Source organism: Pongo pygmaeus, chromosome 3 (assembly GCF_028885625.2).
Source record: "Pongo pygmaeus isolate AG05252 chromosome 3, NHGRI_mPonPyg2-v2.0_pri, whole genome shotgun sequence".
Lineage (NCBI taxonomy): Eukaryota > Metazoa > Chordata > Mammalia > Primates > Hominidae > Pongo > Pongo pygmaeus.
In genome coordinates this window covers 164,217,144-164,235,049 of record NC_072376.2, presented here as the reverse complement: position 1 = coordinate 164,235,049, position 17,906 = coordinate 164,217,144, and the positions used below count along the sequence as shown (strand labels likewise).

General features: G+C 40.5%; 2 protein-coding genes across 21 annotated transcripts in view; one reads left to right on the top strand and one right to left on the bottom strand.

Moving 5' to 3' along the window:
• SH3D19 (SH3 domain containing 19) overlaps window positions 1-17,906 on the top strand; it is a 204,034-nt gene that overhangs the window by 32,571 nt on the left and 153,557 nt on the right. The gene's annotated exons all lie outside the window — the stretch shown is intronic.
• Window positions 1,678-17,276, bottom strand: PRSS48 (serine protease 48). The gene is made up of 6 exons (XM_054484893.2): window positions 17,225-17,276; window positions 14,808-14,852; window positions 14,464-14,626; window positions 12,029-12,294; window positions 11,156-11,325; window positions 1,678-3,234 (listed from the first exon to the last, which is right to left on the bottom strand). The coding sequence occupies exons 1-6, from the start codon at window positions 17,274-17,276 to the stop codon at window positions 2,845-2,847; spliced, it is 1,086 nt and encodes a 361-aa protein (XP_054340868.1). The 3' UTR covers window positions 1,678-2,844.

The window sequence follows — 17,906 nt, the reverse complement described above, 5'->3', positions numbered from 1 at the left end:
TCATCCTTGTATTTAACTGATATTTGAAAACCTACTTTGTGCGAAACATTGTGTCAGGTTCTGGGCTACCTCCATAAACAATATCCAGGTTCTCACAGTACAGTTAGGGAGACAAATAAGCTGAATGGATGATTATTACTCATTCATTTTTTTCAACAAATTATTGAGACTAGGATACAGTGGTGGATAAAAACAAAAATTCTTAAGTGGACTTACAGTTTGGTAAGATAGACATACGTTAATTAGACAACTACATAAATGAATGTTCAATTATAGCTATGTTGAGTTCTATAAAGGAGGGCTCCATAGTGCTATGAGAATTAGGAGGACCTGTCCTGGTTAGGAGAGATGGGGATAGCTTCCTTGAGGAAGTGAAGGGTAGATTGAAATCTGAAGGCACAGTAAGAATTAACTAGACAAGGGCAGCAGGGGAGAGGGTAGTAGATGCAAAAGTCTGGTGCTGAAAGGGTGCTTAGAACGTTCGAAGAGGTTTAAGCATAGAGAATAGGCTGGAAAGTGAGCCAAACGAGGCTGAAGAGACAGGCTGGGGTCAGATTGGCTGGACTTTGTAGGCCACAATAAGGGATTTGGTCCTTACTCTGTGAGCAGGAGGAGGATGCCTTTGAAGTGCTATAAGCAGGGGGAAAAGAGGAGCGGTATAAAAAATACTTTTATTTTTAAAACACTAATCTGAATGCTGTGAAGGAAAATAAATGGAGTTGGGTGTAAATGGAAGGCATAAGAAAGGATGTGGAAATGCTAGTTAGGAGTCTGTAATGGCAATCCAGATGCTACTAACCCAGGTGGGGTTAAGGGTTAGCAAGAATTTTAAGTTTCCAAATCTACCCTTACTTTTTTTTTTTTGGAGACGGAGTCTCGCTCTGTCGCCCAGGCTGGAGTGCAGTGGCGCAATCTCGGCTCACAGCAAGCTCCGCCTCCAAGGTTCATGCCATTCTCCTGCCTCAGCCTCCCGAGTAGCTGGGACTACAGGCACCCGCTACCACGCCCAGCTAATTTTTTTTTGTATTTTTAGTAGAGACGGGGTTTCACCGTGTTAGCCAGTATGGTCTCGATCTCCTGACCTCATGATCTGCCTGCCTCAGCCTCCCAAAGTGCTGGGATTACAGGCGTGAGCCACCGCGCCCGGCCAGTCTACCCTTACTTTCTATTAAATGTATTTCCATTAAATGTACTTTATATTTTATTTTATTTTATTTTGAGACAGAGTCTGGCTCTCTTGCCCAGGCTGGAGTGCAGTGATGGGATCTCGACTCACTGCAACCTCCAACTCCCGAGTTCAAGTGATTTTCCTGCCTCAGCCTACCGAGTAGCTGGGATTACAGGCACCCACCACCACGCCTGGCTAATTTTTGTATTTTTAGTAGAGACAGGGTTTCACCATGTTGGTCAGGCTGGTCTCGAACTCCTGACCTTAAGTGATCCACCCTCCTTGGCCTCCCAAAGTGCCGGGATTACAGGTGTGAGCCACCTGTAGCTTAAAGCTTAAAGTAAGCCAAATGTACTTACTTTAAGTCAACTTTCAGAAACAATTTTTTTTAAATTTTTTTTTTATAAAAGGATCCATATCTTGTAAAAGACACAGACGCAATAAAACTTAAGTTCATTTAAATGAGAAATAAAGGATGACTTAAAGAAGTATGAATGGACTTATACCAGAAAATCTGTGGTGAAGATAATGATTGTAATTGAGTTCAAAAGTTAGCTCTGAGTTTCTGGCAGCCTAGGTATAGAAGGGAATAGGATAGGTCGTGTAATTGTTTAACAAAGGAAGCATGGGATATAATGCTCTTTTCTATAACGTCCTTTGTTCTAAATATTTAAAGTGTTTTTTTTATAGATGTGAAGTTAAACCACTTAGATAGGTCCAGATTGTTGAAACTCAAGACCTCAGCTCTTGAGATCATAGCATTAATCCATTGTTGGTAGTAGGTCACACTGGTATTTTAAAAAGTAAAAACTTAAGAAAAATATAGGGCTGAACTACATATATGCATTTCCTTCCTTCTTTTCTTTTCCTTTTTTTTTAAAAAAAGGCAGGGTCTTGCTCTGTGACCCAGTCTGGAGTGCAGTGATGTGATCGTAGCTCACTGCAGCCTTGAACTCCTGGTCTCAAGCTATCCTTCCGCCTCAGCTTCCCAAGTAGCTGAGACCACAGGCACATGCCACCATTCTTGGCTAATTTCATATTTCTTTTGAAGAAACGGGGGCTGTGTTGCCCAGACTGGTCTTCATCCCCTGGCCTCAAGTGATCCTTGGCCTCCCAAAGTGTTGGGATTACAGGTGTGAGCCAACATGGCTGACCCATGTTTGCGTCTCTCTTTATTTTTCTTCTTTTTTTACTGCTCCTTATGGAGCAGGGCTAGCTAATCCGTAGGCAGTGTGCTCGGAGTTGGCTTTATATGAATTTTTTTATTAGCCCTCTTGTTACAGTTGAGGAGTAAAGGGAGGGTTAGAAGGGAAGTTAAAGATAGTAGAGAAGGTGAGAAATAATAGACTAAAATCCCATGATGCAACTCATGGGCACGAGGTAGACCCTTATTATATTTTCCTGTGTCATCACAGATACTTGCCTGCCTCTGTAGTAGCTATTTAATTTGTGTCTACAAATACTTATTCATAGAGGACATCTTCCTGCCTTGGAAGATGCATTAGTCTTATAGCTATTTAATTTGTGTCTACAAATGCTTATTCATAGGGAACATCCTTCCTGTCTTGGAAGACGCATTAGTCAGGGACAAAGAATGTACAGAGTGGCAGCTTTATTTCTTAACTGTTCACATTCCAACCCCAAAACTTCCAAAATCAAGAACCTTAAAAACAAAATCATTTCAAATTGTAAATAAAGTCATCCAGGGTTAGCAGTGGCTCTCCTGTGAGTTCTCTGCCCCTGGGACTAAATCTCCATGCATTCTCTTCCCAGCCCTGTATGCAAGCAACAGCTTCAGCTACAGTGCCTACTCTGTGTATAATGTTAGGTCCAAAGGCACAGGAGGGTCTCAGGAGAGCCAGAGAGAGTAGTACAATAGGGAACAAGAAGTCAGAGAAGTCTAGATTGTTGGCTCTTGAAATAGTGGCATTAATCCATTTTTGGTAGTAGATTACATTGGTGTAGACTCCAGGAAGAGATTTACCACATTCTAACCCCCAGCTTACTACTCCTATCTGGATCCATACACCATCAATGTGACACGACAGAGGCCCTCCAGAATCACCCTAAGGAAGAAATAAAAGGTAATGAGTATAGTGAAAAGAGGCGTAAAGAAGAGAGTAGTAATAAGGGGTGGAGAATTCTTTAAAACTGGGCCATGAGACCTATGGAGCTGTGGAACCCTGCAGGGGGCTGGACTAATCACTGCTTTAGGGACATATCACAGGAATTTTAGAATCATAGAATTGAAATTGTCAGGGACCTTAGTGAAATATATTAGTAATTTCAAAATATCTGTCTGTGATAAAAAGAGAAGTAAAACTAATGGGATGATTTTTTCACTAAAGATAAATTTATTCAAATGAATGAACTGCCTCAATTTCCTGTTTTTACTGCTCTTTTTTAGTGTTAAGTAATCCATTCTTACCTAAAATGATAGTGATAGTAGTTGGTAGTAGTCTTCTAGTCTTGTTCTCTTTCTTTTTTGTAACAGCTTTACTGTCATATAATTCACATACTACACAATTCAGTAGTTTTTAGCATATTTACAGTGTTGTACGACCATCACCACAACCCATTTTAGAACATTTTTATCACCCTAAAAAGAAACCTCATACCCATTTGTAATTATCCCCATTTCTTCCCAACCCTCCCAGCTAGGCCAACCAGTAGTCCACTCTCTGCCTCTATGGATTTGCCTATTTTAGACATTTCATATAAATGGAATCATGTAATATGTGGCCTTTTGTGTCTGGCTTGTTTCAGTTAGCACATTCTTTTCAAGGTTCCTTCATGTTGTATCAGTACTCCACTCCTTTTTAGGGCTGAATAATATTCCGTTGTATAGATGCACCACTTGGTGTTTCTGCATTCATCACCTAATGGACATTGTGATTGCTTCCATTATTTGGGCTATTATGTTATAAATAATGCTTCTGTGGCCCAGCATGATGGTTAATGTCTGTAATCCTAGTGCCTTGGGAGGCCAAGGCAGGAGGATCAGGCCAGGCATTTGAGACCAACCTGGGCAACCTAGTGGAACCCTGTCTCTACAAAACAAATAAATAAATAGCTGCTATGGTGGCATACGCCTGTCATCCTAATCACTCAGGAAGCTGAGGCAGAAGTATTGCTTGAGCCAGGTTTACAATGAACTATGATCCTACCACTGCACTCCAGCCTGGGTGACAGAGCAAGACCCTGTTTCTAAAATAATAATCATGCTGCTGTGAACACTTGTGTACCAGTTTTTCTTTGTTTGTTTATTTAGAGACGGGGTCTCCCTGTTTTGCCCAGGCTGGTCTTGAACTCCTGGGCTGAAGTGATCCTTTTGCCACAGCCTTCTGAGTAGCTGAGATTACAGGTGGAAGCCACTGTGCCCAGCTCATGTGCAAGTTTTTGTATGGACATATTTTTATCTTTCTCGGTCATATACCTAGGAGTGGAATTTCTGGGTCATATGGTAATTCTATGTTTAACCTGTGAGGAACTGCCGAACAGTTTTTCAAAGAGGCTGCACCATTTTATATTACCACCAACAGTGTTAGAAGGCTCCAATTTCTCTACATTTGCTTATCTTTATACCAATTGGACATTTGTATATCTTTAGAAAAATATCTATTCAGATTCTTTGCTCTCTTAAAAATTGTGCTCTTTTTATGATTGAGTTACAAGTGTTCTTTTTTCTAGATACAGATCCCTTACATGTATGATTTGCAAATATTTTCTTCCATTTCATAGGCTACCTTTTTACTTTGTTGATGGTGTCCATTGAAGCATAAAAGTTCTGAATTTTGAAGAACTCTAATCTATTTTTTTTGTTGTTGCTTATGCTTTTGATAACATATCTAAGAAAATGTTGCCTAATCAAGGTCACAAAGACCTACCTATATGTTTTTTCCTAAAGGTGCTATAGTTTAGCTCTTATATTTAGGTCTTAGATCCATTTTGAGTTAATTTGGTATATGGTGAGGTCAGGGTCCAGGTTCATTTTTTTGCATGTGGTTATCTACTTGTCCCAGCATCATTTGTTGAAATGACTATTATTTGTTCATTGAATTGATTCAATACCAATGTTTAAAATTAATTGACCATAAATATAAGGGTTTATTTCTGTACACTCAATCCTATTTCATTGATCTATATATGTCTCTCCTTATGCTAGTACCACACTGGCTTGATTACTGTTAGTTTTGAAATATGAAAAATGTGAGTCCTTCAACTTGTTTCTTGTTTTTCAGGATTGTTTTGGGCCCTTTGAATTTCCATATGCATTTTAGGATCAGCTTGCCAATTTCTGCAAAGAAACCAGCTGGGTTTTCATAGGGATTACATTGAATCCCAAAAGGGATCCATTTGGAGAATACTGCAATTTAAACAATATTAACTTTATTCCTATTTTATTCTTTGTAAAACTATTATAAATGGAATATTGTTTGCTTAAATGTTTCTTTAGATTATTCATTGCAACTACATAGAAGTACAGCTGCTTTTTTTTTTTTTTTTTGAGACAGAGTTTTGCTTCATTGCCTCGCCCAGGCTGGAGTGCAGTGGTGAGATCTCAGCTCACTGCAACCTCCATCTCCTGGGTTCAAGCATTTCTCCTGCCTCAGCCTCATGAGTAGCTGGGATTACAGGCACCCTGCCACTACTCCCAGCAAGTTTTTGTATTTTTAGTAGAGACGGGGTTTCACCATGTTGGTCAGGCTGGTCTCGAACTCCTGAACTCAAGCAATCCACCTGCCTTGGCCTCCCAAAGTGCTGGGATTACAGGCCTGAGCCACTACACCCAGCCTACAGTTGCTTTTAGTATATTGTCTCTATATCCTTCAGTTTTCCTGAATGTGTTTATTAGTTCTAATTTTTTTGGGGTGGCATTCCTTTAGATTTTCTATTTATAAAATCATGTCATCTGTGAATAGAGATAGTTTTACTGTTTCTTTGCAATCTGGATGTCTTTTTATTTGTCTCTTGCTTATTAATTCTGGCTAGAACCTCCAGTACAGTGTTGCATAGAAATGGCAAGAGTAGACATCCTTGTCCCTTTCCTGACCTTATGGCAAAAGCATATAGTATTTTATCACGAAGTATTTTAGCTGTGGGTTTTTTTGTAGTTGCACTTGATCGAGTTGAAAAACTGCACTCATCTCATTGTTGAGGGTTTGTTTTTTTTTTTTTTAACATGAAGCATTGTTGGAATTTTGTCAAATGTTTTTTCCATATTTATTGACATGATCATATGGTTTTTGCTCTTTATTCTAAGAACATGGTATATTAACATTGATTGATTTCTGGATTTTAAACCAACCTAAGTTTCCTGGGATAAATCTCGATTGTTTATGGTATATTCTTTTTATTTTTTATTTTTTGAAAAATAAAAAAAGAGAGATAGGATCTCACTTTGTCTCCCAGGCTGGAATGTGGTGGCACAAACACTGCTCACTGTGGCCTCGACCTACCAGTCTCAAGTGATCATCCCACCGCAGCCTACCGAGTAGCTGAGAGTACAGGTGGCTAATTTTTAAAATCTTTTGTAGAAACGAGGTCTCACTATGTTGCTCAGTCTAGTCTTGAACTCCTGACCTCAAGTGATCCTCCTGTCTTGGCCTCTCAAAGTGCTGGGATTACAAGGCTTGAGTCACCACATCCTAAAAAGAACCCACATACCCATTTGTAATTACCCCCAGTTTGGATTTTGAGGTCAGCCAACTTGACTTCCTGTTGAAACATGAAATTGGCATTCAGGTATATATAGTCCTTTTTATATGTTGTTGGATTTGGTTCGTTGAGGATTTTTGCACCTCTATTCATAAAAGATACTGGTCTATAGCTTCCTTGTGATGCCTTTGTCAGGTTTTGGTCTCGGTAATACTGATCTCGAATGAGTTGGGAAGTGTTCCCTCTTTTTTTTTTTTTTTTTTTTTTTTGGAGACAGAGCCTTGCTCTGTTACCCAGGCTGGAGTACAGTGGCATGATCTTGACTTACTGAAACCTCTGCCTCCCGGGTTCAAGTGATTCTCCTCCCTCAGCCTCCTCAGTAGCTGGGATTACAGGCATGAGCCACCACACCCAGCTAATTTTTGTATTTTTAATAGAGACAAGGTTTTACCATGTATGCCAGGCTGGTCCCAAACTCCCGACCTCAGGTGATCTGCCTGCCTCGGCCTCCCAAAGTGCTGGGATTACAGGTGTGAGCCACTGTGGCCAGTCCCCTCTTTTATTTTTCAAAAGAACTTGTGTAGAATTGGTATTAATTACTATTATTATTATTATTATTATTGAGACAGAATCTCACTCTGTCACCCAGGCTGTAGTGCAGTGGCACGATCTCGGCTCACTGCAACCTCTGCCTCCCAGATTCAAGTGATTCTCATGCCTCAGCCTCCCGAGTAGCTGGGAATACAGGCACGTGCCACCATGCCCGGCTAATTTTTGTATTTTTTGTAGAGACGGGGTTTTGCCACGTTTGCTAGGCTCATCTCGAACTCCTGGCCTCAAGTGACCTGCCCGCCTTGGCCTCCTAAAGTGCTGGGGTTACAGGTATGAGCCACTGCCTGTGGCCAGAATTGGGATTAATTATTTAAATGTTTGGTAGAATTCATCAGTGAATTCTATCTGGACCTGATCTTTTATTTGTTGGTAGTTTTTTTTTTTTTTAAATCACAAATGCAATCTCTTTACTTTTTATTAGGTTTATTCAGACCATCTATTTCTTCTTAGGTAAGTTATGGTAGTTTGTGTGTTTCTAGGAATTTGTCCATATCATCTTAGTTATCTAATTTTTTGGCATACTGTTATTCATAGTAGTGTCTTACAAATTCTTTTTATTTCTGTAAGGTTGGTAGTAAGGTCCCAGTTTTATTTTTAACTTTAGTAATTTGAGTCTTTTTTTTTTCTTGCTCAGTTTAGATAAAGTTTTTTTTCAATTTTGTTGATCTTTTTAAAAACCAACTTTTGCTTTTGTTTATTTTCTCTATTGTCTTTCTGTTCTCTATTTCAGTAATTTCCACTATATCCCTTATTTCCTTCTTTGTATTTTCTTTAGGTTTAGTTGTTCGTTTTTTGTTTTTTGTTTTTTTCTTTAAGACAGGTCTCACTGTGTCACCCAGCCTGGAGCACAGTGGTGCAAATATAGCTCACTGCAGCCTTGAACTCCTGGGCTCTAGCAATCCTCCCAAGTAGCTGGGACCACAAGTGTACCACCATGCCTGGCTGATTTTTTTTTTTTTTTTTTTTTAGAGATAGGATCTCACGGTATTGCCCAGGCTGGTCTTGAACTCCTGGGCTGAAAAAAAATCTCCTACCTTATCCTCCCAAAGTGCTGCGATTACAGGTATGAGCCATCACACCCAGCCTTTTTTTAAAATTTTGTTTATATATATATATTTTTTTTAAGAGACAGAGCCACAGAGTCTTGCTCTGTTGTCCAGGCTGGAGTACAGTGATATGATCATAGCTCACTACATATGTGAACTTCTGGGCTCAAGGGATCCTCCTGCCCCAGCCTCCTAAGTAGCTGGGACTACAGGCTTGTGCACCATACCCAGCTAACTTTTTTAATTTTTAGTAGAGACGAGGTCCACTGTGTTGCCCAGACTGGTCTTGAACTTCTTTTTCCAGTGTCTTGTATGGAAGATTAGGTTACTGATTTGAGATTTATTGTTTAATGTAGGCATTTACAGATATAAATTTCTCTCTAAGCACTGCTTTAGCTGCCTCCATAAGACGATATGTTGTTTCTTCATTTTTATTCGTCTCAAAATATTTCCTAGTTTAGCAGTGTGTTACTTTCCACATATTTGTGAATTTCCATATTTCTCTCTTATTTATTTCTAATTTCATTCCATTGTGAATAGAAAATATACTTTGTATAATTTTAATCCTTGCAACTTTATTGAGGCTTGTTTTACAGCTTAGCATATGGTTTATTCTGGAGAATGTTCCATGGGCACTTAAGAAGAAAGTATATTCTGCTCTTCTTAGGACTCTTTCTGTTTTTAAAATTTCTTATGGGAGTGACTTGTCTCTGACAAACTCTGCTTCGGGTAAGTTATAAATTGTGGACACCATATAAAAGGCTACTCTCTGAAGGCAGTGGAGAGTGGCCAATAGCAGGCAGAAACTAGAGTCAATCCTTGGAAGAAAAGAATGACACTCTTTTTTTAAAAAATGGTTTTTCCCTTAAAGCAGGCCCCAGTCATTATCATGCGTAGTGGCTGGAACTTAAAAAGAAACCCACAGTCTTACTGACTTGAGGAATCAGAGGATGGAGTTTAGAGCTACCTTAGCAGTTGGAAAGTGAAGGGAAATATACCAGAAAGGAGAGAGCCACAGAGAGAGAGTCCCAAGTTCTGCATATAAACTCTGCTCAAATTTCTGAATACACCCTGAATTACATACATGTGCAGGTTAGACTCCGAGCAGCTCAGCTAAGGCTAAAATAACTACTGATGCCTATCACAGGAGAGATCCAGTTTGGATTTTGAGGTCAGCCAAGTTGACTTCCCGTTGAAACAGGAAATCAACATTCTTTAGAGAAGCATAACAATCTGTACTCCCTACACCATGCTATTGACATTGTCCAGGATATATTCCAAAAAGATTAGATATTAAAGTAAACAAAACAACAGGAAAATGTTTTCCAAGATAAACTGGAAAATGCTACTCATGAGAAAAAGCAATTGTTGGAGAATATCCCTGAGATAACTCAGATTGATTTTGGAATTAGCAGATAAGGATTTAAAGCAACTATTATAACTGTGGTCAACACATGTAAAGGAAAATATTTATAATATACAGCTAGAAAATCTTGGCAGAGATCTAGAAAGTATATGTGGATGAGAGAAGGAGAGAATAAAACCAAATGGTCATTCTACAACTAAAAAATAAAATGTCTGAAATAAAAACTTCACTAGATGGACTTGAAATGTAAATGACAGCAGAAAGAGGCAGTGATCTTCAATACAGATCAATTTAAAAGTATCCAATTTGAAGAACAGAGAGAAAAACATAAAAATAAAATGGACTTGTGTGAAAATACCAAAAGGTATAACTTAACAAGTTTATGGTTTCATCTAGAAGGGGAGGAGAGAGAAATGAGGCAGAATAGTTTTTGAAGAAATCATTACTGAAAAATTTCCAAGTGTTGGTGAAATATGTTAAAGAATAGATTTAAAAAACCAAAAACTCAGTAAACCCCGAATAGGATAAATGCAAAGAAAACTACACTTAGTACATCATATTCAAACTGCTGACAATCAAAGATAAAGAAAAAAAATCTGAAAGCAGCCAGGGCAAAACAACACATTACACTCAATGGAATGAAGATGCAAATAATGGCTGATTTTTCATCAGTTATGACCAGGAGACAATAGAATGACATCTTTTAGGTATAGAATGAAATGTTCTTACTTGAAAAAATTTAAAAGTTGGCAATTCTGCTTCAACCTCATAATATACTTGTGAAAATATACAGGTCTATAAAAGTCCAGCAACCCAAGGAGGAAGGATTGCTTGAGGCCAGGAATTTGGGATCAGCCTGGTCAACATAGTGAGACCTCATCTCTACAAAAAAATGAAAAAAGTATGTGGGCCTGGTGAGGTGTGAGCTTGTAGTCCCAGCTACTCAGGAGGCTGAGGTGGGAGGATGACTGATTGAACCCAGGAGCTAGAGGCTGTAGTAAGCTATCATCATGCCACTGTACTCCAGCCTGGGTGACAGAGCAAGGCTCTGTCTCTAATTTAAAAACAAAACAAAACAAAAAAAAGTCCAATGACCAGTCATTAACATTGGTCTAGATCAATAGTCTTATAGTTGAAGAAATTGATTTCACAGATAGAAGTTAAGTGATTTGTCCAGGGTAACATAAGAGTTATTCTTAGAACCCTCATCTCCTGACTCCCAATCCAGTTATTTACAGATAGGAAAACCTGGATCCAAATTAAGATCTCATGTTTAAAAAAAAATTCTCTAGAGCAAACCCTGACCTTGCAACTATCCTTCATGTTTTGAGTATCACCAGCACAAATCTTGTCTTCCTTGATGACTGGCTCCAGTGCTGGCAAGAAGATACCGATGGGGTTGTAGAGGTGTTCACAAGCCTGGCGGTCAATAATGGGTACTTCTGCTTCCTGAAGGGTAGAATGGTAATCTCTATCTGTGGAGGAAGACAGGAACAAAAGATTAAAGCAACCCGGAAAAGTGCAGGGGCAGCATTCAGTCATGATGTGCAGAAGTCTCTGAATGGGAATCCAAAAGCAGCTTACGATGCCTTTCTAATCATATTTGCTTATGGGTGGATCTTTTGGTACACTTAAATCTAAAACTCAGTAATTCTAAATTATTTCTGCTTCTTTGAGGTTTGTTTTAATTGAGCCATTGTTCTAAATAATGAGTACTTCCGATAAATTCTGATTGAGTAAAGGTATGAGTATTCTAAAGGATTCTAAAACTTCTTCCTTTCGCATTTTTTTTTTTGCTTCTAGATCAGTTCTTGTCTTGTCTCTACTCCAACCTGGGAAAGAGTTGACATAAAACTTGAGAAACAGTTAAAAAACACTAGACACTCTCCAAACTTTAAATCAGTCTTATTAACCTCTGTTTGAGAGAGGTAGTTATGTGTTTAAATTGTTAGTATCTACTCTTCCAGCTATAGCTAGACTCTGCAAGATGTAAGAGTAAATAACATAAAAATATAAATGTCAAAAAAGATATTTTATTTAAAAACATAGATAATATCATTAGATTGATCTGGTTTTGTTGAAAAATATTTTCCATGGTAAGGATATGCCTAGAATATGAATGTTCTGGAGTACAAGAGGATGACATATAAAACAACCCTTCTCTCTGCCCATTCTCACCTGAACTTTCCTTAACTTTTCCCCATCCGGTCACCCAACAAAAGGCTGGAATTGCCAACTGCTTTGTGACATTGGGCAAGCAAATAGGCAGGATGGCAGAAGTGAAGGTGACTTGAGAGGACAGTTTCAACAAGGCGACATCTGCTGTTGTATCTTGGTACTTGGGATGGATGACGATTTTGGACACGTAGTACTTCACACTTTTCCTTGAGTCACCTACTTTAATCGATCCCAGCCACACAGTATATGAAAAAGTACTCCAGGTCCTATGGGGAAAAGAAAGGAGGCCTGCTTATGGCCTGCAGCTGGGTCAGAACAAGCTGCCTATATGTAGCACCAAGTGTCTAGTCAAGAAAGGAGGGTAGCCAACTGGAATTAACCATGGTGCTTCCAACTTCAACTGGGGTTGATTTGTCTCCTTCTTTCCTCTCTTTCTCTCTCCCTGTCCTTCCCTGACCACTCTTTCTGTGGTCTCTTCCTAGAGGCTTGTGGCTTGAGTTTTGTCCTGTATTTTCTCTCCGGTTTTCTCATTTACCTCTCCCATTCTCCATGGTTTCCGCCATCACCTGTATGCTTAATAGACATTGCTGTTTATTGTCCATACTGATTTCTGTTCTGAGCACTAGACCTTCATTTCTGAATAAAATTTTAAAGCAAAATATAACCACAGTTACGCATATACACTGTTAAAATGCCAGGTAATTTGGTAAGATGTACAAAATAAATAAATAAATAACAAGTTCTCTGCCCCACCACCCTCAGTTCAAACTATTTAGAGGCAATGACTTTCAACTCTTTTAGCTCTTAGTAATTTTCGAGTGTTTTCAAGAAACCCTATATATAGCTGTTTCTTGATTTTTCTTTTTCAGTTTTAGAATCCTGAGTTCCTAGTGTGGAAGGTGAGGATTGAGCTTTCTTACACATCGCAGTCTACCCCCCACCTCCCACTTCCATTCCACCCATCCTCCTAGCCAGTGTTGTCATAACTTTTTGTTAGATCAGTATTTAATGCGTTTGTTCTTGTGACTATGTAAACATTATTCACTACTGGGTCCTATTGGGTGACTACATTTCTTATAAAACGTTTTGCTTCTCCTGGAGTTGATAAGTGGGCTCACTTTGGTTTTTTGTTTTTATCTTTATACCCATCACCAGTCTCATTCCCCAGGCTCTCCACCAGAAGTGTAAATCTCCTCTCATTTTGTTCAAACTTGTCAGGCATTCTATCAATACTCTCTTTTTTTTGGAGCCCTCTGCCCTCTTGTTCTAATCTGGGCTGCTGCACAGCCATCATCTTGGCACTTTCTTTATCCTTTATGACTTTCTTAGGGATTCTCTTCTGTGTTTTATTCCCCCTTTTGTCTGGATCCTGTGTTTTCCTGTTTTTCCCCCTTTATTTTGGTGGAGCAGATTCTCCTATGGCTTCTTGAGAAAACATGCATGAGAGGTAACATTTTTGCTGCTTTGTGTATTTGAAAATGTTTTATTTCTATCCCACATTTGATTGATGGTTTGCATATGGGTAGAATTCTAAGTTGGAAATAATTTTTTTTTAGCATTTTGAAGTTATCACTCTATTTTCTTTGAGTTTTTTTTTAAACTTAATTTTTTTTTTAGAGACAGGGTCTCACTCTGTCACCCAGGCTGGAATTCGTGGTACAATCATAGCTCACTGCAGCCTTGAACTCCTGGGATCAAGTGATTCTTCTACCTCAGCCTCATGAGTAGCTGGGATTACAGGTGCAAGCTGCCACACCTGGCTTATTTTCTTTGAACTTTCAGTGTTGTTATTGAAGAGTCCTGGAATTTTAATTTCTGTGTGTATTAGTTATCAATTGTTGCATAACAAGTTATCATAAAGCTTAGTGGCTTAAAACAACAAATATTTATCTCATAGTTTTTATGGGTCAGGAATCAGGTGTGACTTAGTTGAGTACCATTGACTCAAGGTCTCTCATGTGGCTGCAATCAAGGTGAGCTGCAGTCATCTTATTGGGGAGGATCTGTGTCCAAACTCACTTACGTTGGTAGGCTTTGGGTCTTCTCGCTGTTGAATAGAGATGCGGGTTCCACATGGGCCTCTCCATAGGGACACTCACCACATGACAAGTTGCTTCTCTCACAGCAGTGGCTCTTAGAGCTCAGATTGTGTTTATGATCCAAAAAAACTTATGACAAAAATCTCCTGACTGGTATTTAGAAGGTGATTTGGCAAAAAATAAGAAAAGTCTTTAATATAGTGCCTGTCTCCAACTTTCCTTTTTCTACTTCTATGCACTGTCTCCAGTTGTTTCGGGTTTGATAGTCTGACATGACTTGGGTTTCCTTCCGCCCTGCCTATCTTACCACTTTCATTTGTCTGTTGGTTCATTCATGAAGTGATGCAAATATTCACTGAGAACCTGTCTGTGTGTTAGCTGTCAGCTAGAACTCACGGTTGTATGCAGTGTGCTGCTGTCAGTATCCACCTCTCACTGACGAGGGAACCTCCACAGATAAAGTTGTGGTCAAAGTGTAGGCTGACCTGCCAAGGCCAGCGCCCTGCAGCAGCATCCTGGCCACCTACAACGCGGCTTGAGTATACAGGTCGCCCACACACTAGAGAAAGAGAAGAAAGGGAAATGTGGAAACCTAGGAGTCCTGTTTCTCTGGTCCCCACCTTATCATCATTCCCAAACTCCCATCTATTCCTAGGACCTGAACCCTCCCTAGACACCGTACTCTATCCTATTCTGGTTCCACACCCAGCAGTCTTGGGCTCAAAATGAAGACCACTCACCTGATTGCAGCTCTTTCTTTTTGGGAAAAGAGCGTGAGCAAGACCCTAAGGAAGAAATAGGGTATCGTTAACACATAGTAACACATATAATATCTAGATTCACTGAACAGAGAGCCTTCCTTTATATTTAAATTTTCCAGATTGGTGTTAAAGGCCAAAATTTTCAAATGCTTTCTACCTATTAGTGGGAATCTTCACAAACATACTTACCTGCCTTCTTTAGCAGCATACATGGAATATAATTTAACTTAAAATTTATTTTTTTTTAAACCAGGGATAGTGGCTCATGCCTGTAATCCTGGTGCTTTGGGAGGATGAGGTGGGAGAACTGCTTGAGGCCTGGGCAACATAGTGAAACCAGGTCTCTAAAAAAAAAATTGAAAAAGAAAAAGATTTCCACATTTCCCTTTCTTTCTCTAGTGTGCTGGTGACCTGTATACTCAAGCCGTGTTGTAGGTGGCCAGGATGCTGCTGCAGGGCGCTGGCCTTGGCAGGTCAGCATATACTTTATCTGTGGACGTTCCCTGGTCAGTGAGAGGTAGATACTGACAACAGCACACTACATACAGGTGTGAGCTCTAGCTGGTAGCTAGCACACAGACAGGTTCTCAGTGAATATTTGCATGACTACATAAATGAACCAATAGACAAATGAAAGTGGTAAGATTGACTGGGCATGGTGGCGCATGCCTATAACCCCAGCACTTTGGGAGGCTGAGGCGGGTGGATTGCTCAAGTCCAGGAGTTCAAAACCAGCCTGGGCAACATGGCCAAACACCGTCTCTACAAAAAATATAAAGAAATTAGCCTGGCATGATGGTGCATGCCTGTAGTCCCAGCTACTTGGGAGGCTGAGGCAGGAGGATTGCTTGAGCCCAGGAGGTGGAGGATGCAGTGAGTTTAGATCATGCCACTGCACTCCAGCCTGGGCAAGAGAGTGAGACCCTGTCTGGAAAAAAAAGTGGTGAGATAGGCAGGGCAGAAGGAAACCCTAGGTCACATTGGACTCTCAAACTAGGGATGACCAGAGACAGGGCACAGAAGTAGAAAAAGGAATGTTGGAGACAGGTGCTATATTAGAGACTTTTCTTACTTTTCGCAAATCACTTCCTAAATACCAGTCAGGGTTTGTTTTTTTTGTTTTTTTTTTTTTTGGCTTCAGCTCTTTTGGGCCACAAACACAACAGGTGTGGTTGCACGCCTGTAGTCCCAGCTACTAGGGAGGCCGAGGTGGGAGGATTGCTTGAACCCAGGAGTTTGAGGTTGCAGTGGGCTATGAAATTGCGCCACTGCACTCTAACCTGGGTGACAGAATGAGACTCTGTCTCTTAAAAAAAAATTATGCTCCATGAAGATTCAAATTTAACTTTTACTTGATTCAAGGTCACCATCAGGATTATGAAGTGTGTTAGTTTATAAATACAATGATGCCCTCAGATGCGATTGAGGTTGCAAGCTGTTTACTTTTGTGCTATTTGGTTTAACTGAATTGGCATTTTGCAGTTATTTGTGTATCTTTCTTCTTTGCAACCTGTTAAGTTTTTTGCTCTCTCAGCATACCCTTTTTGTTTTTTGTTTTTTGGGGGGACAGGGTCTTACTCTGTCGCCCAGGCTGGAGTGCAGTGGCGCTATCTCGGCTTACTGCACCCTCCACTTCCCAGGCTCAAGCACTTCTCCTGCCTCAGCCTCAGCTCCTGCCTCAGCACATGGGACTACATGTGCCCGCCACCACACCTGGCTAATTTTTGTATTTTTTGTAGAGATGGGGTTTCGCCATGTTGCCCAGGCTAGTCTTGTAACTCCTGATCTCAAGTGATCTGCCCGCCTCAGCCTCCCAAAGTGCTGGGATTACAGGCGTGAGCCACTATGTCTGGCCAATATACCCTTCTTTTAAATCCCTGTGGACCAGAAAAATAAATGAACAAGCGTATACCTGAAATCATTGAACAGTGTTTGCTCTTCCAGTTCCCTCTGCTTGAGATGCTCTTTTCCTGGGTCCTCTTAGCTAATTTACTTATCTCCTTCAGTTCTGCTCAAATGACTCCTTCTTAGTGAGGCCTTCTTTAACTACCCTTCTAAAGATTGCAACACTCCTGCCCCTGTACTTCACATGCCCCTTTCCTTTCATAGTACTTATTACCTTCTAACATGCCTTATAATTTACACATTTAATATGTGCATTGATTATAAGTCCCACGAAGATAGGGATCCCACGAAGATAGGGTGTGTGTGTGTACTGCTATTTCCAATCAGGAGCATTGGAACGGTGCTGGGTATATAGTAGCCTCTCAGGACCTCCTCAGGCCACGCTACTCATAACTAACATCCCATGGGTGAAGTGTCACATTGTTCTATATGATGCCCTCTTTAGTAAAAATCCTCTGCCTCTGCCTTCTCAACCCCACCCTGGTGCTCACCTGAGATCCCCAGCAGAAGGAGCAGCGTGAAGGCACAGCCAGCAGGGCCCATGTCTCTGTCCTCAGAGCCAGCGCTTCCTGCTTCCTGGACTCAGGCTCCCAGGAAGAGGCCAATGGGGAGCCGCCAGAACTAGCTTCTCCTCCTAGATGGATTCCTCTGCTTCACCCCCTCCTCTCCTTTGGTCTTCACCCCCTGCCAGATCTTGAAGGGACCAGACTTCAGAAGTGCAGCTGCAGGACCAAGGGGAGGAACTGGGGTCTGCGGTGCCCCCTGCTGTCCTGGGAGAGCAGAGTTTCTGGGGTTTCTGCCTGTGGTGTTAAGGAGTGGCTGGTTGAGGGCACTGGAAGAAACAGGACCCTGTCTCTAGCAAGGAGATAGAAGGTGGACACGATTCTCCAAAAGCAAGAAATGGAAAAGAGGAAATGAACCCAGTATCTGGTTAATTTTTCTGAGTTTTCTTGTTTGTTTGTTTTCATTTCTGTTACAGTGTTAGCTGCACTGCAAGTCAGGTTTCCTGGGAAATAGACTCTAAGACAGAGATTTGTGCGCAGGAAATTTATTTTACAGTGGTCTCAGGATCAGCACCACTTGAGTGGGTAGTAGGATTGGTTAGAAGGAGAGTTGAACTGTGATGCGTTTGCAACAGAGGCCTCAGCCTATCTCACAAGTTTCTCTGGAGCT